Source organism: Euprymna scolopes, chromosome 1 (assembly GCF_053919585.1).
Source record: "Euprymna scolopes isolate OS-2025 chromosome 1, ASM5391958v1, whole genome shotgun sequence".
NCBI lineage: Eukaryota > Metazoa > Mollusca > Cephalopoda > Sepiida > Sepiolidae > Euprymna > Euprymna scolopes.
This window is the reverse complement of record NC_136482.1, coordinates 28,606,382-28,631,559: the sequence shown is the minus strand read 5'-3', so window position 1 is coordinate 28,631,559 and position 25,178 is coordinate 28,606,382. Positions and strand designations below refer to the sequence as shown.

Here is a 25,178-nt window from a genome sequence, read left to right as displayed (position 1 = left end):
AACTCGATCGCTGTACATGTATTTATCAATGTGTGGGCTTGTGGTAGACTCCTAAACTAATGAACTTATTATAAATTATTGGATACATATTCTAGGTAACATGGTGAGTAATGTCGGCATATTTTTTTCTTGTAAACTTTACCACTGAAGGGGTTTGTCCCTAAAACCACACCATAAAAAAATTAAAGTCTAATGCGATACATGTTGCTTATATCCGTCTTGAGACGGGTATTATTTTAGTCTTTATATAAAGAAAGAATAGTGGAATGATATATATATATATATTTCGTGGTTTAATTTTAAATTCTGAAAAAACAACATATACAACATAGCTTTTCCTTTTTGACTAAGATCTCCTTGAAAGTATTACTTCAAGTAATATCTATCAGGATTTTCATCTGAATTCTATCAGTATCTTATCCCGCTTATATATATATATATAAAGCAAGTAAGGTACACCGAAGCGTCTCTGTTTCATTCCTATAAGAAGTCATCAGACTAACTGCAAGTATTATTTGCAATTGGTTTTATATCTAAGTAGTGTTTACTCTAGATAATTAATTGATCGAATTTCTTGGCATTATCATGTCCTCTTGGACTATTATTTTCTTTAGCCAATGGTTGAACTCCTCTCAAACTTCGGTCTGGCGACTTCCTAAGGGAATGAAACATTGACACTTTTGTATACCTTACTTGCTATAGATATAGTTTTCATACTCTACTCACATATTGAATACTGTTGAAGTAAATACTAAAATTATATATGCAAAATATGCTATATCACTTATAATATTGTATGAGTGTGTGTGTATGTATATATATATATATATATATATATATATATATATATATATATATATATATATATATGCATAAAGAAAGATAATAGGAAATAAATATTTGGATCGATAAATAGCTAGATATATCCATATATTGATAGAGCATAAATAATAACAAATACGAGCATTAAAAAGTTAGAATGGGCATAGATATAAAATAACTTCGATTGAAATGCATTCACATAAATGTTATGCGGATTTCTTCCAAGATGTCCCCATAAAATAAATGTGCCGTTTTAGTGAGGGCAAACGGTTTTATTTTTATTTCTCAAAACAACTACTGGCTTGGAAAATCCGAGTGGAAAGTAGTACATTTTTAGACGACTAAAAAATCGTATTCATAACTCAAGTGAATATTGAAAGAACAAAGAAATATTTTATTTCCGATATACAATATTAAGAATAAAAAAAGACATCGTAAGGAAATCAATTCGGGTGGTTGCGTGTGTGCGTTACCACTGACCCTATTCGGGTTTAACTGGCTCCCTCCGAAGGAGGAAGTTTCGTGGGAGTATGGAATTCATAAGTGGTCTCCAGTCGCATGTATATGCCTGTCAGGGAAGATGGCGACATTGGGTTTTTGCAACTCTTGCAGGAAGGTGTTGACGTCCTCCTACATACAGCGCCTGGAATTCCCAAATTGGTTACCCATTTTAGTAATGACCAGGCTCGACGTTGCTTAACATCGGTGATCTGACAAGAACCGGTGTGTCAACGTGATTATGCCATATACAAGGGGTGTGCAATAAGTAATGCCCCTGACCCACTTCCAGTTGTCTGATTTGGCTGAAATTTTGCATGTGCAATAATTTATATCTCTACGGGTTATGTGGCAAATTACAGCTCTGAACTAATTGTGGTCTCTGTTTTACACGTGTTTGAACTGAGTCAGGTGTGAAATGGAGCCTGTTGAATGTCGAGCAGTGATCCGGTTTTTGTATTTGAAAGGACGCACACCACAGGAGACTTTTGATGAAATGAAAGAAACTTATGGTGATAATGCTCTATCATACGACCTTGTAAAACGCTGGTATCGTGAATTCAAACATGTCCGGAAGTCTGTGGAAACAGCTCTCAGATTTGCCCCCCCCCTCCTTCTGCTATTGATGAGGCATCTGTCCGTCAAGTTGAGGCTGCCATTTTGGAAAATCGGCGCATTACTATTCGCCAAATAGCCCAAGATGTCAAGATTAGTACAGGGTCTGTAGAAACTATCATTCATGACCATTTGCATATGCATAAGGTGTCTGCCAGATGGATTCCCAGGTTGCTCACACCATTCCAGAAGCGAGAACACATCGAGTGCTCGAGGATAAATTTGGAGATGTGCCAAGAAGATGAGTCAAGGTTTTTCAAAAGACTGATTATACACGATAAAACCTGGGTCCATCACTATGATCCAGAGACCAAAGCCCAGTCAATGCAGTGGAAACACTTGGACTCCACCTCCAAAGAAGGCAAGGGTGCAGTCCTCCGATGGCAAGGTCATGCTCATAGTCTTCTGGGACCAGAACGGAATAGTGATGACAGATTTCCTGGCAAAGTTTACCACAATTACAGGAGCCTATTATGCTTCACTTTTGAGGAAATTAAGGGAAGCTATCAAAATCAAGAGGCGGGGCAAGATCAGCAAAGATACCCTCCTCCTGCAGGACAACGCACCGGACCACAACTCGCATGTCACCAGATCAGAAGCACGGGCGTGTGGTTATGAAATCCTCCCCATCCTCCCTACTGTCCTGACCTTGGACCCTCTCTTTCACCTCTTCCCAGCCATGAAGTTGTTTTTGAAAGAAAAGCGTTTCCCAGATGATGCAGCCTTGATTTCTGAAGTCACGTCATGGTTGGAGGACCAACCTGGAGTGTTCTAAAAAAAAAAAGCAGTCTTCAGAGCTGCATCCAACGATGGGAGAAATGCATAACTCTAGGTGGTTCCTATGTAGAGAAAGACTACTAAATGTGCCAAGTTTTGTTGCTCTACTACTATGGGAAGTGGGTCAGGGGCATTACTTATTGCACGCCCCTCGTATATCGAAGAATTTTCCTGTTCATTTATTTAAAACTGTGATTTTTCACCTGTGTACTTTATGGACAAATACCAAAGTTTGTTTTTCTACCTCCCTCAAAAAAAAATTATTTATTTCAGGTCTAGCAATGGCAACGTTCTTGTTGTGGCATCAACTGATGGCTTCTGTTCTATTGTCACTTTTGCCGAAGTTTCGTTGCTCTACTGCTATGGGAAGTGGGTCAGGGACATATTTCACGCCCCTCATACAATTCTGGTGGTGCACCGGTTCTCAGCATCACTGATCGTTTGCTCTTGTGTGTGCCCAAAAAGGGCCAGAGATTATCACTATTATCGCATGTTTTTCATGGGGTTCCCACAAAATCAATAATCTAATCCCCACATAATTGGTAAGTGCTGTTAAATGGGTTGGTAAACAGCAAAACAAAATAAAATAAATACAATAAGGAAAAGTTCAGCTAGAATTCGTCGCTGTCAACTTTCTCAACTTCCAGCATGTGTTCTACCAACCACTTCTGCCAACAGGCATCTATTAGAAAACTGACTCCATTCCATTTGCATACGTGTGCAGTGCAGTGGACGATGAGATCTCATGAGATTCCACGAGATTACACCTTATAAATCCATGACTGCCATCTTTAATTTCTCTCTCAGATCCCATCCAAAAGTAAGTTGTATAACCACACAATACACACACACGCGGGCGTTTTCTTCTTTGATTATTCAACTCTACATTAAGCAATGTTTTTAGCTTAAAAGTAGTGTCAGAACAAAATATCTTTTATTGTTTTGTATAATGGACATTGTTTATCCTTCATAACTGTCAAGTGTAAGTCAATGTGTTAACCGTATCTTTTGTATTAACCTTGTTTTAATGATGTATATGTTTGGAATATATGTTTAATACATGAGCTATAAATTAATGTACATTCTAACATATATTGTGATTTTTGTATTATTCGATCAACTGTTTTCATTTTATGTGTTGGAAGTTTGGAGATGAGGATTAATCATTTATATTATGTTTTATTCCAACTACCGTTTATATTTTGGTTCAACGGATAAAGTGTTAAGTTTTAAGCAACAGTTTTCTGAAAGTTAAAGGTTCAATCCTCACTATGGACAATACTAAAATTGTGAATTACTTAGGACTTCTACCCGGTCATAGAATGGGAGCAGTCTACATCCGTGGATTAAATAAAGGATTCCGTTCAAAATTCCATACATATTCTCGAGTTTGACAAAACACAATTGTAGAAAATCGGATATTACATCAGACAAAATGTTGTGAGAATGATAATTTTAAATATCTTTGTTCAACTACAGCCACAACTGCAGTATCTTCAGTAAAATCACTCTTAAAATCAATGCTGCATAGCTGAAATGTCATATTGCGAATTTATGATTCAGAGACTCTAGTAGAACCTGTTGCTTTCTACAGCTCCGGATGTTAACCATCGACTAAGGAGACGAATATGTTGCATTTAATTTCAAGTCCAACTAGAATAAAGCAAAAAATGGTCAGTATTACATGCTAAAATAAGGGGGGAAAAGCTATAAAAAATTGTGTAAATTTATTTACACCCGGTGCATTGTTATATCATGGCCTCTGTTCATCTGTTCAGTCTCGATAGTCAATGTAAGGGTGACTGGTATGTAATTGTGAAAAAAAAAGTTGCATGATCTATACCACACCTCTGCCTGATTCTAATGACAAACAATGCTAAGATAAGTGGAGAGCATATACAGCGCCTGGTACTCCTAAATGCTCTCCCATTTTAGTACTGACTTGGATTAACGTTGCTTAATTTTAGAGATCTAATGAGGACTGATGTGCCCTGACATGTGAAATGCGGTAGTTGATGATTGTGCAAAAGTTGTTGCTTTTGTATAGCAAGTTCCTCTAAGTATATTTTTAGTGCAGAGATTAATATCAAGCTTAAAGTTATAAGATTGGTTTGGGGAGCAGTTCATGATGAGAGTAGATGTTCTTAAATTCTCTAATGTTGACCAGATTTGTCTTTGGGAAAGAGATATGTCCATTTAACAGTTTAGGCGGCTTCCTTGAATGCATAGACATATAAATGTTGGATGTTATCTGACTGGCGATCATATTCAGAATAAGAAGTGGCATTTCTACACTGGAATTTTACATTTTGTTGATCGGCCAAGAAGAATTGCCTTGGCCAATCAAAGTGGATTATCTTGGAGCTCAAGGGAGCTAAGTCATCATCATAATGAAATCATCTCTAATATAAATCTCACCTGTCTGTTTAAATGTATGTATGATTGTATCGCAAAAACTTTTGAGAGAGACAACGGATTTTCACGACATTGGGATTGTTTTGAAGCTCAACCCTTCGGACGATAAATATTAAAAAAATTGGCTAAAAACATTAATTCTTTCACCCTCAATTGGGCACTTTTCTACAGGGAGGAGTCGCTTTTTTCGCCGATATTTTCGAAAGTCATCTCTTTTCGATTGACTAGCCTTAATTTAAACCTTCGTCACTTCCGGTTTGGCGATGGACACAACAGCAAAGACGTCACGTTCTTTTTACGGGTTTGAGCCTGCCTGCCTACTACCACTTTTTTTTTTTTTTTTTTTTGCTCAACACACACCTCCAGACACCTGAGCATGTAATGAATAAAGGTTACCTTTTATTACTGAAGTCTTATCAGTATCAATGTTTATGACATTTTAATGGAATATTTTCCAGGAAAACTTCTAAACCAATAAAATTCTGTATTCTTTTTTATTTTCTGGTTTTTGATTACTTTGATTAATCAAAGAGCATTTTTTTTTATTGAGTGAAAAAGAAAGATTTAGAGTTTCTATTAGCTGAATATCCAGTGTCTTTTGAGACTTTGTGGCACCATTATAAGCTTTAGATTTTATTTTATGTCCCATAGGAACATACTATTTGCTGAAAACTGTCCTCATTTATCTACTGCCAAAGAAAATATTGTCTGAAACAGCTTTTACAGAGTAATGGTTATATGAGAAGAAACATGGTAATAAAGAGTTTTTCTTTCAACTACAAAGACTACTTAAACAAATTATTTGATAACATCTTAGAGAAATCTAATATTTAAAGTAATGTTGTGAGATCTTCCATGTCAGGCCCAAATAGCAATGCATCTGACAAATTGATACCTGATTTTGCCCAGTACCTTATCACCTATTCCTGCAGCATGTTCCTCACACCAAAAATGTGCAACTTGCTCCAGCTTCCCTTTGAAAATAATAGCTCTGACAAGGAAGACGATTACAATGAAGATCATTTTAAATAATAACTCAGTGTAAGGGAGATAATTACTATTTTAATTTCAAAGTAAAATATCAGTTATTTCCCTTACATTTTGAACTTTTTCATTTCTTCATGCCCTACACATTTTTATTTTTTAATTAAAACATTTAAAGTAAAATAATAATGAATTGAGGTACAAAATGGCTTGTTTCATTTTATCTTGTTAGGTTTCATCGCGTGTTTTTCAAGCATAGGCGTAATTCTTTTCTTCCTGAGATTCTCATGGATAGCTCGGTTTTTGATGAAAAGTCGACTCAAACTTCTTGGTATTTCTTTCTTTTCAAATCTTGGAGTTCATATATTAGATCTATTGCTCTTTCTGCATCTAACCCTAACCCTTTCTCACAGCCGAGACTATTCTCTATCTGTACAAATCTACTATCAAACTATGTATGGAATATTGTTGTCATATTTGGATTCATGAATGTCTGTCTCATTCGAGGGTTCTTGTTAAAGTGCAGAAAAGTATCTATAATTTGATTGGTCACACCCTTTCGTCTTCTCTGCAATCTCTCTTTCACAGACATTTCTAGTCTCGTTTTTTTTTTCTATAAATACTATTATGACATATGTTCTTTAGAATTGTGTGATCTATTACCTGCTTCCCTTGTTTCAGCTCGTTTTACTTGTTGGTTTAATGGTTGCCATATGTAACAAAAAAGAAAAGAAAAGAAGAAACCCCCATAATACAGCTTTCTATTCTAGTAGCTTATTTCCAAGAAACAACCTTATGGAACTTTTCACACCTTGTCCGGAGTGATTTCCATAAAAAGAAAAGAAAACTGTTTTTTTTTTTCTTTTTAATATGGTTCTCATCATGCTCATCATATGAGTAGTGTTGTCCAGGCATCTCATTCTCAAAGTAAATCTTGATCCAAAATGCAATAATGATTTTGTTTTTCATGAGTAACTGTTTGCTATTATTATACTCATGGCTTCCGTTCAGTCTTAAGAGAACGAATGCCCTCTGTAAGGCTAGCTGCGGATGTAATTGTGAAGCAAAGGTTGCACAATCATCGACTGCACCTCTTCTGAATCGGAACTGCTTGGTTTCAGTGGCAAGAATAAGTGCAAGACGACTGGAAACAATGCAGAGATACACGGAAAGCACATACAGCACCTGATTTTCTCAAATGGTTACCAACTGAGTAATGGCCAGACTCATCATTACTTTGGTGATTTAACGTGAATTGGTAGGTCAACATGATTATGACGTATTTTATTATTCCTCAAATATAGTATAAATTTTATATACATGTAACATATATAGGCAGGGACAGCACTATGATGAAAAGGAAAAGTTAGATGCCCCCCTTCACTCTGCTAGCGTGGGAGTCTGAGCAAGTTCGAGTACCCACTTCACCCCACCCCACCCCACCCCACCCCGATCAGTGTAACGTGATGTCATGGAAAGCAGGTAACTATGTAATAGAGAAGCAATCAGCAATAATTCTGCTCATGATTTCATAGCTCATTATGCTAGGCAGAAGATCCCTTTGGGAACAATGGTTAGGACAATCGCCTAGTATAGGCACTGCTCGGACAGAAAGAAACTGCAACCTACTGTCTGTACAACTGCAAAGAAAGCTGTAGCAATGCAACAAACACTTTCGAGGAAACAGCATGAATGGGGTTGTGAATGATGAGCCACAATGAATTAATGAATGCGTCAAATAAGAGTGATAGATGGAGAATCATAGCCGTCAATGCCTGAACCAAGCAGGACACCACTTGAATTAATGAACGTATATAGCATAAATTTTTTTATTTATGTAAACAAGTTGGCTACACATGTGTATACATGTTTCAGCTACAGCATTATTCGGCTAAGCTCCCATATGGTAAAGTTAAAGATAGGTTTTTATCGTATTTTTTTTATTCTATTTTCACTCCAAACACTATCGGGGACATAAATTGCAGGGATACTATGTCGGAAGTTGAGCAGCAAGATGTCTGTTCACATTACACTTGAATTTCTGCATGTCAATATAGTTAGGAAAGCAGGAACCTAGAAGGGAGTTCCAAAGTCTACCAGTTCTGGGAAGAAACTATTAGAGTAAAAAGCTTTCTTACATCTAGAGACCCCTACTGTGTAGGGGTGGGATTTTGCTGCTTGTCAGGTTTGTCGGGGATATTTACATCGAAGGGGTACAAGTGCTTGCAGTTTGTCAGAACATCCGCCATTGTAGAACAGGCAGAGGGATGCGACATTTCGTTGATGGGACAGAGGCTGAAGTTTAGATGACAGTTCAGGGCCTATCATGTTGGCAATTCTTTTTGAATCCTGTCCAGGAGCGAGAGACTGTGCCAGACCAAATGTGACAGCAATACTCCATACATGGGCGAATGGTGGCCTTGTAGAGGTACAGGATACTTTCAAGCATAAGTAACTTTCTAGCATGGTAGAGAGATCCCACCTTCCTCGCAGCGGCCCCAACAATGCTCTCTATGTATCTGTTCCAACTCATGTTCCCTGTGAACGTTAAGCTGAAGAGTTTAAGTTCTGTCTGTCTGTCTGTCGCTCTCTCTCTCTCTCCTTTCTCCATATCCCCTGTTTTTTACTTTTACGTTTTAATCCTTGCTTCCTTTCCCTTTTCTTTCTTCCTTCTCTAATCTTCACTCTTTCTTTCTAAATATTTTTCCCTCTGCTCATATTTTTCTCTTTCTTTATCTCTCTCTCTCTCTCTCTCTCTCTCTCTCTCATATTTTTCCTTTTCTCTCTAATAGTTTTACTCAACTTCAAGTCGTGTCTAGGAAATAATAAAGACTTCTTCAATTCTACCCCCACCTCCAAAAAATTACAAAGATAAATCTTTTTAAATTAACAGTAATGAATTTCTGAATTTAAAAGAATGGATGAATTAACTGCCGCTTTTTATTTTCTTTTTCCTTTCGTATTAATTCTTTGAGATTAACAAATGACTAAAAAAAGCAAAAAACATGATACCATTCATTGCTCTCCTCTTCCAACTCATCTTATAAACTGCGAGCGTACTTTTATTTTTATAGTAATTTCATTTGGGAGTGTCTTTTTTTTTTTTTTAGCGATTTCCAAAACAAAACTCAAAATAGAAATAAATTAATAGATTATTTTTAGATTATTCCTCCTTATTTTTATTCATCTCACGATGCAATCAAGATTATATCTCCGTTTAGGCGACCTAACCCTAAACAGTAGTGCCAAACTAAATATTGGAGGAAAGATATAAACTTCTTCCACCTTGTCAAAAAAAAGATGGTACTACTCCAGTTTATCGCCGAAAATGAAGACGCCATTTTTCGGGCACCTGTCGTCAAATTAAGAGACAGCAATCAGTATTTAAAACTATGAATGAAGCATAAAACAAAAAAAAATAAATAAATAAATGAACTAATTACTACGTGCCTCAGCGTAGTATGTGAGAAATTCCACTTACATGCCATGATTCATTGTTTTAAGCCGCCTACGCACAATTCTAGTAGGCGACCTGTGATTGGTTAGTTTGTATGAGCCAAGTTAATTACTTGGCGCCTTTTTTGTAAATATTCTTTTTCTTTTCAGTTAAACGATAAAATTCTCGGCAGGAAAGACTCATAAAAGGGCGGCTCTGAGAAGAATGCCTTATCGAGAATTGAGCCGCCACAATTTCTTCACATTATATCACCTAAATGTTTGGTGAAAAAAAGACTTGAAATCTCTACAAGCAGAGACACCTTTATATTGTGCCGAAGATATTCCGATTAGAGGATGGCATCATTTGAACATTTTCATCATGTTTATATCACCTAAATGTTTAAACTTTTTTCAATTTAATTAGGGTCCCAAGGGATTCGATTTATGCCCAATTAAAGCCACAGAATTCTTGCCGAGAACGGAAAACGAACTACCACTCCACTAGAAGGAGTTAACTACTGGCTCCCTATTTGGGAGGCAAAACTGGCCCACCGTTTTGCAAGGACTGTACCAGAACCAATAACTTTTCTTTGTTGTTATAACTGAATAAATTTTGAGTTTAAAGATATGGCTTTTGTAATTTGTGGATTTATTTTGCCTCTACCAGGAAGTATTGAGTTTGTGAGATTAATTTTCTCACAAGTATAAACATCCCCCCCAACATTTCCATGTTAAGAACGGCTTTCAGAATAAACACCTCTAACCTCGTTAGCCGTTCTTAACATGGAGAGGCTGGGGTAGTTTATACTACACTACGGCACATAGTAATTACTTCTTTCCGGAAGTAATCATTATCTAGTTTATTTTTTTGGTAAATTTTTACGACGTGCTCCAGCGTATTATAAACGCCTCAACCTCCCCGTGTTAAGAACGGTTTTCGGAATAAACACTCTCTCCCAACCTCGAAAGCGGTTCTTAGCATGGGACAGTGGGGGGGGGGGTATTCCAAAAGCCGTTCTTAACATGGGGTGGTTGGGGATGTTTATACTACGCTGAGGCAGGTTGTAAAAAAATACCATTTTTTGTTTTTGTTTTTTGTTAGTTATTTCATGCTTCGGTCATAGTTTAAATACTGATTTCTCCTTCAGATTTTGACAAGTGCCCTAAAAAATGGCGTCTCCATTTTTGGCGATAAACTGTAGAAGTACCAAAAAATCAATTTTAAATAAATAGGATTTTAAAGTTTAACGGTTTAAAGATTAAACAAGTGCAGTTAAAATAAAATTCGATATTTGAAGTCATAACAGAATCTTCATCAAGGAATATAAGTTTTTTGTTTTGTTTTGTTTTATGTACCATGTTGTTGCTGGTAATGTCTGGCACGTTTCTCTCAGATGTTTTGGAGACGTGTCAGGCATTACCACCAACAACATAAAAGAAAGAAAAATGGAAAAAAAATAATTTAAGTTCCTAGATGAAGATTCTGTTATTGATCGAAATATCAAATTTGATTTTAATAAAATACTATGTTTGTTTATCAAAAAAAAAAAAGAAAAATTCTGTACTTGTTTGGTCTTTAAATCGTTAAACTTTAAATTTCATATCAACAGTGCTTTAACACAGTAGATTTTCATCATATAAAAAATAGGATTTTATTTGAATTCTTATTTTGAGAATTATTGACGAAAATTAAATTGAACTATGTGTGTAAATTTGAAAAAATATTTTCTATATAATAAAATGATCTTGATTTTTCTCGTATAACTTCTGACATTATAGAAAACACCTGCCATGCAAGTCTTACACTTATAGCAACTCTTAAAGCGTGTTTCTCGCAAAAAATGCATACATTTTTCTCCCGGTTTAAAAATTATTACATTTAATCCAAGCAGACTTTTTTAAACACATAATTCCACAATGAAAATAGAAAACACCTTCATTTTCATAAAATTAAATTCTCCCACGAAACTCAAGATTTAATTTGTATGCATATTGTTCGCCATGGTGCCGATTATTAAGTAATTTAATAACTAAAATCTTTCCTATATATTTCACTAATAATTCAGCCCGGCATTAATCGGGAATTTTACTTTGGGCTGCTTTACTCTGGTTGATGTGGTGGATTGGTTTACGTACTGTTCATAACTTTACGTGCACCTTTTTATTCCAGGTTGCGTGATGAAATTAATGATTAAATTTTGATATTTTGAACAGATTTTCCTCAAGCTTTAATTTTCGCTATCAGTAGCTTTTTCATTCCAACTGATCGGTTGGTCATACTCCTGTTTTAGTGGATTTGACTCATTACTTGGTGTTGGCATTTTGAATATACAGTTTCAGTCTCTCTTGAGCATACTCATGTTATAGTTCATGGTTCAAGAGCTGGTTGTATAGCAAAGACGTATAGAAAAGCAGCACAAACGACTGTAAATTATTTGCCACACGATTGGAATCGGAAAACAGAATCAAATGAGTTGGTTTATTTATATTTGGAAGATTGGTTCGATTATTCGAAAATATTTAACAAGTGTGTACAGCCCTTTTTGTTATATTAACGCTGTTGAACACAAAAATTTGGGTAGATCGACCTTTTTAATCTAATTTATAAAATTTATAAAACTCACTGTCTGTCTGTCCGTCTGTCTGTCTTTCTCCATTTTTTTTTTCAAACTCTATCTCCTCTAAATCTAAAAGTTGCACAACGTTGCTAGGGGCCTCAAATGATTGGATTTTTTATGGGTCTTTTGCTGGTTAAAGTAGATTTTAAGGGGTCAAAAGTAAAAAAAAAAAAAAACATTCAACCTAGTTTATTTTTAATCAGTTTATATGCGTGTCACATTGGTACAGTGGTAACGTCACCAGCTTTCAATGCTACAGTTTTGTTTTCGGTTTCGATTCTAGCTGATGACACCCGAATGCATTTTTTAAAATTTTTGAAATCACGACTCTATAATATATACGAAATCTGAACAAATTAAATATCATATTTAAGCGTATTTTACGACCGGGCAAAGTCGGGCCCCCCCCCTTCCTCGTTAGTTGGAAATAAAAATTGTTTTATTGGCAAATGCAGCAGAAATAATAATGTATCAAACAAAAGAGCGAAGTTCTGAATTTTTTAGTTGAGGGATGACTTTTTGTATTACTTGTTTTAATCGGACTATTGTTCTCATCCTCAGTGTTATTTGTAAAGTTTTGGTCGATGTAGCCTTCAACCTTTGTCAGGCATCTTGGTTACCATCTTGAAAAAGAAAGGAGAAAAGTTACTGACTCCGTAGAATGTTTCATATTCATTAACTTGAAGAAGACGAAACCATCTACAAAGCCACTAACTTTTCTCCTTTCTTTTCCAAAATGGCGACCAACATACCTGACGAAGGTCGAAGGCTACATAGACCGAAACGTTGCACAAATAACACTCAAGATGAGAACCGTAGTCCTATCAAAACAAGTAATACAAAAAAGTGAACTATTCAGCAGTAAAAAAGTCGATCTCAATCCATTATAGGATAAAGAAAAGAAGAGCAGCTTACAAAAACAAATTAGTAAATTTCTTTCATAAACGAGAATTGATTTGATTTTCCTTTAAGAGAAATAACGACATTTTAAAGGATTTTTTATTTATTTTAGTATTGCAATAACACATAGAAATGTAGATAGTTCATCAATTCTACTTTTCAAAAAGACAAAGACGAATTAGAAGGATGCTTATCGGGAGGGATTCCATTGTCAGTAAATCGAGCTGAACTTTGCTATAAAATCTTATTGTAACCAACATTTTTGCTTTTTATCGATTGGGAATGTATGCCAAAAGGCTGTTACGACTGCCCATCCAACATAGTTGCCCATGTGAAAAATATGATTCTACCAAATGAAGGCCGGCAACAAAGTTTCGCATTGGGATTTGTTAATGAGCATTGCAAAAGCTAGACGGAGAGAAAGCTGAATTCTTTTCAATATATAAGATGCTTCATCTGATGCTGTTGTTAGCGTGACCTTTGGGATCAAATCTTCGTCTCTCTTGCCACACGTGCATATTATTGTAGCTCCAATAATATTGTCAGACATTTTGTTAATCACAAGTCTTGTGCCATTGCACAGTTTTGGTTATGTAATATTCCGTAAAAGAATCATTGGACAGGGACATTTAATGAATTGAGAAACTCAACGGGAAATTTTACATCATTCTTCGGATCGACATTTTTGTTGAAAGATTTTTAGAAGAATTTCCATCAGCTAATAATTGATTGATGAAACACTTGAATTGGTAGCAGCTAATATGCTTATATTATATAGCTAGTCATGCTTATGTCCGTCATCAGTCAATTTTGGAAAAACCGATTGTTAAAGATCGTCCAAAATGTCTACCAGGCAACATATGAGCACATGCCTTTTGTTTTATCTGATATGTGTTTACTTAGATCGAACACACGCACACAATTTCAATTACGCACTGGTTACCTGCCCTTGTCGTAATTTCCGTTTGTCCAACAGGTGGCGTTATCTACTTCCTATTTCGCTGTCTTTATCTATTTCTGCCTCTCTCTTTCTCTTTCTATTCGAGCTGTTTTGTTCTTTTGTTTTTTTTGTCTGACTGTCCATGTGAGGGGCATGCTTTTAACACATGCCTCAACAGAAGCGTAATCCTTTCAAGGTAAGGATGAACTCTCATATATATCCACATGCGCATACACGATGAACAGTCAATGCATTCAGACACACGTATGCACAAGAATATATACGCAACTAACATTCTAACTTCATACACATGTGTATAATGGGCTCATACGTATCATGGACATTCATGCATGATATAAACCTACACACGCGTATACACAAAACGTTCTCTTAATGTTCTCACTTTCTATGGTTAATAAAACATCTTATATGTACCTATTTACTATGCCTCCCCACGGGACAGAGTTAGACACCAGGGTCGTTTTTTAACGTGGAGAAAAGGTACAAAAATAAAAATTGTCTCAGTCGTGAAGGATTTCTCCTCCACCGAAAGAGAACAAGAAAATGAAGTGCAGCATCTGAAGAACAGATGGTATTTATTTGCTCCCCCACTGAGCAAATTAGGCACAAGGCCGTTTTTAATGTGAGGTAAAAACCAGCTCCCCTAAAAGGGGTCACTCTGGTTACCAAAAATAATAATTGTCCCAGTATAGAGGGTTTCCCCTCCATTGACTGGTACAAATTATCTTAAGTGCAGTATCTGCCGGAACAGATACTACACTTTGATCTTGACCAAAAGGCCAAGAAAGTGCTTATATGTAACTCGATTCTTACGTTATCCTTTTAAATGTAATTTATTTTATTTAATTATTTGTGGACTATTATCCTAGTTGTTGTTTCACAGTGTTTCGTCAGGTGATTAACCGCAAAGGGATAGGAACTGTTAAATCCTCCAACTACATCCACAGTTGTCCATAGTTGTCGTCATTTCTCCACGGTTTGGCCAACTAATCCTCTGACCGGCTTTGTGGGATTGAAAGCGCTACCTTCAGACAATGCTCACCTGGAATCAGAGATATTCCGCATCTCTTATCCACTGTGCCACGGAAGGGCAATCAAGATTGGATTTTTTGGGTCTTATAAATCCACATTTTTATATTTTGTTCTTTCCATTGTCGGATCCGTACCTTTTAAATATCTTCTTACTTGTAAACTTGCTCTTTATTGTTAATTGTTTGTTACGCTGTCCCAACTACAAACAACAACTTTCGACCTTCAAGTAATCGAACATGCAGCCTACAGATCGATAATCGCCGATCTCTATAACTGGTAACAAATCTGTTACAAACATATATTGCTAATGCCAAAATGTTATTGCGCCAACATCTCCAATTATAAGAAAGTCTTAGGAAAATTTTTCCGGTACGTTGTTTCCATAGAGTTGTACATGCATGTTGGTGGTTAAACGGAGTGTTCTAATTTGATTCCATAAGTGTGATGACTTGAGACAATGTCAATTGATTGTGTGGGATGAATGCACCATGGCTCACAAAAGAGCAATTGAGGCCTTAAATCGATCACTCAGAGATATTAGGGAATCTCATTAGATCATGGGTGGTTTAACTCTTCCGCTTTCTGAAGACTTTAATCAAATTTTGCAGGGGTACCAGAGTTAATCACCTTACTGGGTCTCTCCTTGTGAATATCACAGAGTAGCGTCTCTGCTGAAACGAGGTTTAAGGGAAGTTTGAATTTAGAGTGTGCTGTTCTGCCATCAGGAAGAAGTATAGCCGCAATTCCAGATGATGTAACGGCAACTGCAACAAGTTTTGCCTGACTTACTTTTGAAATGATTTGTTTCGTAACAAATGTATTACCAGTGCTGCTGGAAGTATCAAGGAAGAAAATGTCACCAGTCTGATCAAACACACTTTTAGTAATTGTGTGGAGTACGGAAACAATGAAAGTTTTTTTAAAAAACAAAATCAAATAAAAAAGACAAAAGAATCGTTTTTAGTATCGGAAAAGATTACAATGTTTTTTATTCTTATACAGATTTCGATACCCCCCCTCCCCAAAGTTCTGATTTTTCCGATTTCCAATTCTAATTAATCATCACCACACTAGTATGTATGCTTGTACAGGGTAAGTCACGGGAATCGGATTTATTTTTAAGCAAAACAAAACTCTATGAATATTTCCACAAGAATTTTATCATGCACATAAAAACATTTGCTAAACTGTGCCATTATGAAATATCACTTACTCAAGAAGAGCAAGGGGCGTTCTAAAAACATCCGTTTTCTGTGACTCACCCTGCTATCACACTAATTTTATTTAAATTTTTTGAAGAAACTGTTTAAATCATTGAACTCATCATTTTCTTATTTTTCTCCGTATTAGTAAATTGCGTGACTAAATTAGAATTCAAACTAAAGTTGCGTTGGCAATAAACAAGTATTTTCTTATCAGGAGATGACAAAAATATCAATAATTGTCAATTATCGGTTGAATTCACATTTTAATCAAGTAAATTATTTAGAGTGATATGGATTTCATCATTTGAAACTAATTTTTACTTACACTATGTTTAGCTAAACAAACAAGCAAACAAACATTTATTTCTACCACGTGTTATTGTACATGTTTTTGTTTTTTTACTTGGAAGTCACCACTTATCAACGCTCGAAGGTCATTCGAAGATAACGGTTAATGAGTGGTGTATGGTAGTCAATGGGACAATATTGTAGTAATCGTTAGTAGTGGAAATTTGGTAAATTGGATTACTTAAGAGATGGCTCATCAAGAACTTGTTTACATTGGACTTGAAGACGAGCATATTGTAGTCAGCTGGAAGAAAGGCAAACAGAAGAGATCCACAGGCGTGCGATTCTAAGAAATAAACTTTGTTCATGGAATCCATATCTAAGTTTAGGCACAGGTAAAAAGTGGGGGAAATTATTGATGGTGGTTTCAGTAAGACGAGTGTTTTTTGTGAAAGTTTGGCAAGGGACGACCAGAGATTGGAGCTCAGACGAGCACTTACCATGAAAATAACAATAGAGCATTCTTTTTGTGGGAAGAGGTTCTTTGCCCAGACGTGAAATGCTAAATACAAACTTTTATTTCAAAAGTTTAAAGAAAGTATAATTTCGGTGCTAGAACCGAAACCTAAAGCAAAATTTATAGAATTTCAGCCTGAAACGTTACCTGATGAGCACCGTTTATCAAATAGTAAAAAGCTGGAAAAAAAATAACATTGACGTACGAATATTTGCACATGCATAGAAGACATTTGAAGTCAATAAGTTCTAACTTTTTTTTTTAATTTTGATTCCTTTTTTATCCCTTAGCAACTATTTTAGCCGAGTAAACAATCATACATCTACCCACAAAAAAATTCAATCATTTGAGCTGTCTCACACAGTTCTGCAACCTATTGTTTTGGAGGAGATATAGTTTGAAAAAAAATAGAAACAGACAAACAGAAATAGTGAGGTTTATAAATGAGATTAAACTTAAAAACTAATTAACAACCACTCCTTGATTTTTTTTGTTTTGTTTGAATTAGATTTGAGACTATTTTTTGAACCGTGTTTAAGAAGAAGAGACTTATGGTAGATGAACTAGCCCTGATGTAGCAACAATACTTCATGCATGGGCGAATAGTGGTTTTGTAGAAATAAAAGATACTGGCAAGTGTAAGTAGTTTTCTAGCATGGTAAAGGGAGCCCACCTTCTTTGCAATATCCTTTGCAATGTCTTTAATGTGTTTGTTCCAATTCGTGCTGCCTGTGAATGTTAAGCTGAGGAATTTAAACAATGAACTATCAATAATTTGAACAATGAACTATCAATAATTTGAACAATGAACTATCAATAATTTGAACAATGAACTATCAATAAGAATGTTTACAAAGGTTTCTTTTAATTGTTAAAAAAAGAAATTTCGTCTTAGTAGCATGAAATGTTACTATCCATTTTTACGTCCCCATTTCATTACAGATTGGAGGTCATTTTCTAAGGTTTCAGCCATGACCTTGTATATGTGTACAGTCGTTATTCCCTCATGTCTGTTGTAGAGCGTTATCATTTTCACTAGTGACATGCAATATGGTTTCCGTTCTGCTAGATCTACAGCTGATGTGCAACAGTTATATCCCATAGGATTAGTGAATCTCTCGACAAAGGCTTCCTTTCTAGGGCAATTGCTCTTGACATATCAAAGGCCTTCGATAAGGTTTGGCGTAAGGGCCTACTTCACAAGATTTCCAGCTACAACTGGAAATGTTTTCTCAATAATTAAATCATTTCTTTCTGATAAGTTCATAAGAGTAGTGGTTGATGAGCAGCAATCAGAGGCCCACAGTATTAATGCTGGAGTCCCTCAGGGGTCAATCCTGGGCCCAACTCTCTCCCTGATCTACATCAATGATCTCCCAAAACACATAATTCATTCGTTGACATCTATGCTGATGACACGACCATCTACGGCAACACGTCAAAAGCCATAAATGCCAAAGCTCACTCTGATTCCCTCTCTGATCTTGAACACGTGCTTCAGTGGGGGAAGAGATGGCTGGTTACTTTTAATGCATCTAAAACCAAGCTCCTAACTTTACATCATCAACGCTCTGTTCCTCATCTAGCATCAATTGAAATGGATAGCTCTCATCTTGGGGAGGCTTCATGTTTTGACAAGCTCCTGGGTTTGACCTTTACTCCTGATCTGAAATGGAATACGTATATCAAGTCTGTCGCTCGGGCCGCTGGGAAAATGGTGGGATCCTTCTACCGCTCCAGAAGATATCTCACTACTGATGCAATTCTCTATCTATATAAAAGCCAAGTAGGCCCAAAGATGGAGTATTGCTGCCACATCTGGGCTGGAGCTTCAAATAACAGCCTATCCTGCCTTGACAAAGTACAAAATAGACTTCGTGGCTTAGTGAGGGATGCTCTCTTTTCCGTTCCCTGCAATATCTCTCCCACAGAAGAGACGTTGCGAGCCCGAGCTCCAATCTCTGGTCCCCCCTCGCCAATCCTTCATGATAAACACCCGTCTAGCTAAAACCACTGTCAGTAATTTCCCTGACTCTTTATCTGTGCCTAAATCAAAACGTAGATTCCATGAACATAGCTTTTTTTTCTGAGAAGTGCACGCCTGTGGAATTCTCTTCCATTTGCCTGTTTCCCACCTGACTACAACTTGGACGTCTTCAAGTCCAACATAAACAAATTCCTGATTAATCGCCCCCTTAAGTAAAACACTTTATCAAATCTCCAATACCAACTATTACTACGATATTATCCCATTGATTATTGTACACAAAATAACCCTTATCCCCGAGTGGCTTACGGGCCTTGATAAGTGGTGATCCCCATGTAAAAAAAAAAAGTCCGTTTGTGTTATATAGCACCAAAACGATTGATGTTGTATCACGGGGTTTCATATTAATGATGAGATATGACATTTATAACAGAGTGAGAGATGATGGGAATTCATTATTGAATGAATGTGTATTACTGTTCTTTTGCATCAGACTGGTGAAAATCATTACTTATGATAGCGGAGGGGGACACGTTACTACAAAGTTCATATTAAGATGATTAACACATTACCTTCAATTGTTGAATGAAGACACGAAGACAAACAGTTATAAAAATCGATGATGTTCTTTATTTCATTTGACCGGTCGAAATGATGATAACGTCAGGCATTCAAATTCGTTTCTACATGGTTAAATGTTCTGCCTTCGCTTCTAAAGGGACCCTCCTCTGATCATGTCAACTCTTTCCGACTGCCTTTGCTGACTGCTCGAACCTGTCTGCTTGACTGTCCTAATATGACTAATCATAGCTCCTATTTTGAGAATTCCCTTTTTGCTATGACGTCAGCTGTGTAGTTCCAAAACGTGACCAACTCACATGGTTAAGCACATGTTTGTCCAAAACAAACTTCTGCAAACAAAGAATTCTCAACTAACTTATTTTTTAACCTAATCTATTTTTTTTTACAATATATTTTTAATTTGTATTGTTCGTTCTTTTTAGCTGACATTTTTGATTCAGTTTTCATAAAAGAATGAATAATAAATTCCTTTTACAATACAAACAATATCTATTTTATATGGAATTTAACAATAGCGAAATTCCAACATTTTATATATTCTAAATTTCTGAACCTTGCTTACAAGGTTCGATTCTCAGCTTATCCTAATCTTATTTTCCACTTATCTAATGTTCTTCTTATTTACAGGAAAAGGGGACAGCCCTTTTTCCTGTAACATTTGCATACTTATCCATTATTCTGTATACTAAATATTCAAGTTGGTCTAAAATTTAATTCAATGCTAGAACTCACACACACACACGATGCTGGTTATTATACTGTATATATTTCTTTAACTTTCAGAGTTATGGGAGAGTTTAGCAGTCAAGGAAATATGGACCGCTGGGTTTGCCCAAATGATCGACAGTTGGCGTTACGAGCCAAGTAAGTGTTATCTTTTACATTTATGAACACGTAATGTGTCTGCGTGTCAAAACAACGTCTGGATATAAACTCTGTTTCCTCTGGCAGAGGGCTGATCTATATGATAATATGCACTTTCATGTTCTTGTGTACGTTATCATCTTTAACACATTAAAAAAATAGATTGCCTAATCAACAAAGATAGTGGTTGGTGACCAATCTGATGTTGCCAAAGTAAACAATTTCAACTTTATACCCATTTTAAAATGAATTGTTCCCAAATCAAAGGTTATTTCTACAGTAAAAACTCTCGTCCATTCTTTCAATGTGGTAATAGCACCAAAGTCTCTTTATATTGGCAGAGGTTTTGGAGGTTTAAACCAGTACAATCTAAACTCCTATAAATTTTTTTTTGTATTCATTTGTATTATATTCATATTAAAAGCCCTTTTTTCTATTTATTGAAAAATAATACAATTTTCTTATATATGGGTCGTGGAATTGGATTCATTTGCAAAAGATCTAGCTAATTTGCATATTCTTTTAAACATTCATTTTAATTAATTCCCTATCAGTTTTTTGGGGTTTCAATATGAGATTATCATCTTTAGTTTTTTTTTTTTTGTTTTTTTTTACACAGTGGTCACCACTTATCAAGGCCCGGAAGCCACTCAGGGATAAGGGTTATTGCAAGTACATTACGTTAGTGTGGAGATTTGATGAAGTGTTTACTTAAGGGGGCAGTTCATTAGGAATTTGTTAACATTGGACTTGAAGACATCCAAGTTGTAGTCAGGTGGGAAGCAGGCAGACGGAACAGAGTTCCACAGGCGTGCAGTTCTAAGAAAGAAGCTTTGTTCATGGAATCTACGCTTTGATTTAGGCACAGATAAAGAGTGGGGGAAATTTTTCACAGTGGATTGGGCTAGACGGGTGTTTTTTATGAAAGATTGGCGAGGGGGGACCAGAGATTGGAGTTCAGACAAGCACCTGCCATGGAAATAATGATAAAACAATGATAGGCTCGCAACGTCTCTTCTGTGGGAGAGAAGTTGTAGGGTAGAGAAAAGGGCATCCCCCACTAAACCACGAAGTCTATTTTGTACTCTGTCAAAGCAGGATAGGCTGTTTTTAGCAGCTCCTGCCCAGATATGGCAACAGTATTCCATCCTTGGATGTATTTGGCTTTTATATAGATAGAGAATTGCATCAGTAGTAAGATATCTTCTGGAGTGGTAGAAGGATCCCACCATCTTTCCAGCGACCTTGGCAACAGACTTGATGTACGTGTTCCATTTCAGATCAGGAGTAAAGGTCAAACCCAGAAGTTTATCAAAACACGGGGCCTCACCCAGACGAGAGCCATCCATCACAATTGATGCCAGATAGGGATCAGAGCGTTGATGATGTAAGGATAGGAGTTTGGTTTTAGATGCATTAAAGGTAACCAGCCACGTCTTCCCCCACTAAACCACGCGCTCGAGATCAGAGGAGAGAGAATCAGAGAGAACTTTGTCATTTACAGCCTTTGATGTGTTGCCGTAGATGGTCGTGTCATCAGCATAGATGTCAACGAATGATTTAAGTATGTGTTTAGGGAGATCATTGATGTAGATCAGGGAGAGAATTGGGCCCAGGATTGACCCCTGAGGGACTCCAGCATTAATACTGCAGGCCTCTGATTTTTGTCCATCAACGACTACTCTTATGAGCCTATCGGAGAGAAATGATTGAGAAAACATTTCCAGTTGTAGCTGGAAATCTTGTGAAGTAGACCCTTATACCATACCTTGTCAAAGGCCTTTGATATGTCAAGAGTAATTGCCCTAGAAAGGACGCCTTTGTCAAGAGATTCACTAATCCTATGAGATATAACCGTCAGCACATCTGCAGTAGATATTGCAGAGCGGAAACCATATTGTGTGCCACTAAGAAGGTTGTTTCTGCTGAGGTGGTTGACTATTTCTCTATTTAATATAGATTCCAGCAACTTACTCATAACACACAGGAGGCTTATTGGTCTGTACTGAGAGGGAGATGACTTATTACCTGAATTCTTAAATACAGGGCAAACTGATGAGGTCTTCCAGGTAGTTGGAAAGCACTTCTCCTTAAGGCAGCGCTTAAACAGTTTCGTAAGTATGGGAGCAAGTTCTGGTTGAAGCTTTTTTAACACTATAATTGGGATGCCGTCAGGGCCAGTTGCTTTACTGGAATCAATGTTCTTGATTAGCTTGGCGACCTCATGCACGGATATTTGTATGTTACCTAGCGTGTTCTGTGTTATAGGAGGAAATATGGGGAGTTGGTGGCCTTCGTCGCATAGGGTAGAATTAGCTGCAAAGTTCTTTGCAAATAGTTTGGCCTTGTCTGACGCTGACGAGATGACCTCTGGTCCATTGATAATGGTTGGGATAGAACGCACACTTCTGTTCAGGATCCTATTTGTTATTTGCCAAAACTGGTGGGAACCAAGCCGCTGATTAGCTACCTTGGATTTAACAAACTGGGCATATAGCTCTCTAGCATTTTTTATTACTCTTTTACAGTGGTTGCTGGCAGTCCTGAAAGCAGCTTTAGTCTCAGTGCATCTATTACGTTGGTAGCTATGGAAAAAGTGATTTCTGTGCGTGATAGCAGCAGCACATTCTGGGGAGAACCATAGCTGGCTGTTAGGTTTTTGTTGGAATTTTTTAGATGGTATGAATTGGTCTATGCCTACAATTAACCATTCGGTCAGATCTGATACTATAGAGGACACTTCCTTTTTAAACATGGAGTGCAGAGGTAAATCAGATATGAATGTACGGAAGCTATCCCAGTCAGCCATAGAGTATTGGTATACAGTATAGTGGAAGGGTACGTCTGGGGACTTATTACATTTCGTTTTTATCTTAACTGATACAACGGAGTGGTCGGAGGATCCTAGAGGAGAATGAACTGAACATGAACATAGCTCAGGGGAAGTTGAGAGAAAAAGGTCTAGGAGGCTTGCATATTGACTGGGTGTATCGGGCACACGGGTGGGTTTACGAACAATCTGAGTGAGGTCATAAGCAATGGCAAAATCATGACAAAACCTCCCCTCATCGTCTGTCTTATTTGAATGGGTCAGCCATTCCACGTTATGGAAGTTGAAGTCACCACAGGTGTTGATGTTAGCCGAGGGATGTGCAGACAGGATGTGGTCTATTTTCTCAGATATGCTCTTAAAGATAGTAACTCCGCTGTTGTGGGGCCGATAGAGAGCAAATATAAATGCAGTGGTGTTAGCAAGTGCAACCCTGAAGCACATATAGGGTAAGTTAGGATCTTCTTTAGAGATATCCCTGCCACACGGGAAGCCATCCTTAATGTAGGCACATATTCCATGCCCATGGCGATCTTGGGGGTCAGATTTAGCTGTTAAATTAGAGTATCCGTTAATTATGAACTCATCTAGGGAAGTGGTCGGCCTTATTCCAATTTCGCTTAGAAATAATATGTTCAGTTTCGTCTCCTGTAATTGGGTTTCAACTTCTGGAAGGTTGGAACGTAGACCCCTGATGTTGGAGAAGGAGACCTGGTAGTAGGGGTCTACGTTGGAAGATGGGGTTCTAGGTTTGACTAAGTTGACTATTACGTGTAATTATATCCATGCAGATTTTCTAAATATTCTGTATTACTTGCGTAATATTTGCGTAAAAATTTATTATAAACACAAACCTTTTTCTATATATATTTATGTATGCGTATATATATTTGTTTACAAAATTTTGCCTACCAAACTCCTGTGTCAGTTTTTGGTCTACAGACATGAAACTTTATATAGAGTATTCGAACGCATGCGAAACTTTATACTTGGGTTTTAGTCATGAAAAATTGGTGCAAAAGTGTGAAAATTAAAAAATGGAATTTGTCAGGCGAAGGTCGAACAACGCTATTATGAATATGTGTACGTAACGTAATAGCTATCAGTTCATGTTTTAATTTCTAGCCTTGCAGCAAATATGTCTTCATAGCTCAGGCATTAACGCTAAAGAAAAAAATAAATCGTAAGCTAAATATTTTGGTTTTGATTCTCAGCGGTGGTGCACGAAACATTTTTTTTTTTTTTTTACTTTTTGAATCATTACTATATATTTGGTCCAATATAATCTATAATATAAATCTCAGTTGTCTGTTTAAATGTATGTATGTATGTATGTATGTATGCAGGCCTACAACTTTTGATAAAGGCGGCGCATTTTCACGAGATCGGTATCGTTTTTAAGCTCGACCCTTCAGACGACAAATATCGAAAAATTGGCTAAAAATATTAATTCCTTCACCCTTAGATGGGCACTTTTCTACAAGGAGGGGTCGTGTTTTTCGCCTATATTTTCGAAATTCATTCTCTCTTTTCAATTGACTCGTCTTAATTTACACCTTCTTCAGTTCCGGTTCGGTGATGGATGCAACGGCAAAGGCGTCACATTTTTTTTTTTTCACATTCTTTTCCTCCTTTGCGGTACGGGTTCGAGCCTGCCTGCCTACTACAACTTTTTTTTTCTCAACACACACCTCCAAAAACCCGGGCAACGCCGAGTAACCAGGCTAGCTTAATAATAAATACGAAATCTGCATTAATCAGAATATCGTATTTAAGTGTATTTTATGACCGGGCAATACCGTGGCCTTTGTTATAAAGATGGCCGGCCAGCTGAAAAAATGACGT

The 25,178-nt window shown here is 36.7% G+C and overlaps 1 protein-coding gene across 4 annotated transcripts in view; it reads left to right on the top strand.

The window, feature by feature from the left end:
- The window catches only part of LOC145290933 (rabphilin-3A-like), a 1,108,728-nt gene that overhangs the window by 856,092 nt on the left and 227,458 nt on the right, over positions 1 to 25,178 (top strand). For all 4 annotated transcript variants that reach the window (XM_080136654.1, XM_080136564.1, XM_080136609.1 and 1 more), the window contains one exon: positions 20,423 to 20,503. In XM_080136654.1, coding sequence (XP_079992780.1) covers positions 20,427 to 20,503 — 77 coding nt within the window. In that variant the 5' untranslated portion in view covers positions 20,423 to 20,426. The remainder of the gene's footprint in view (positions 1 to 20,422; positions 20,504 to 25,178) is intronic.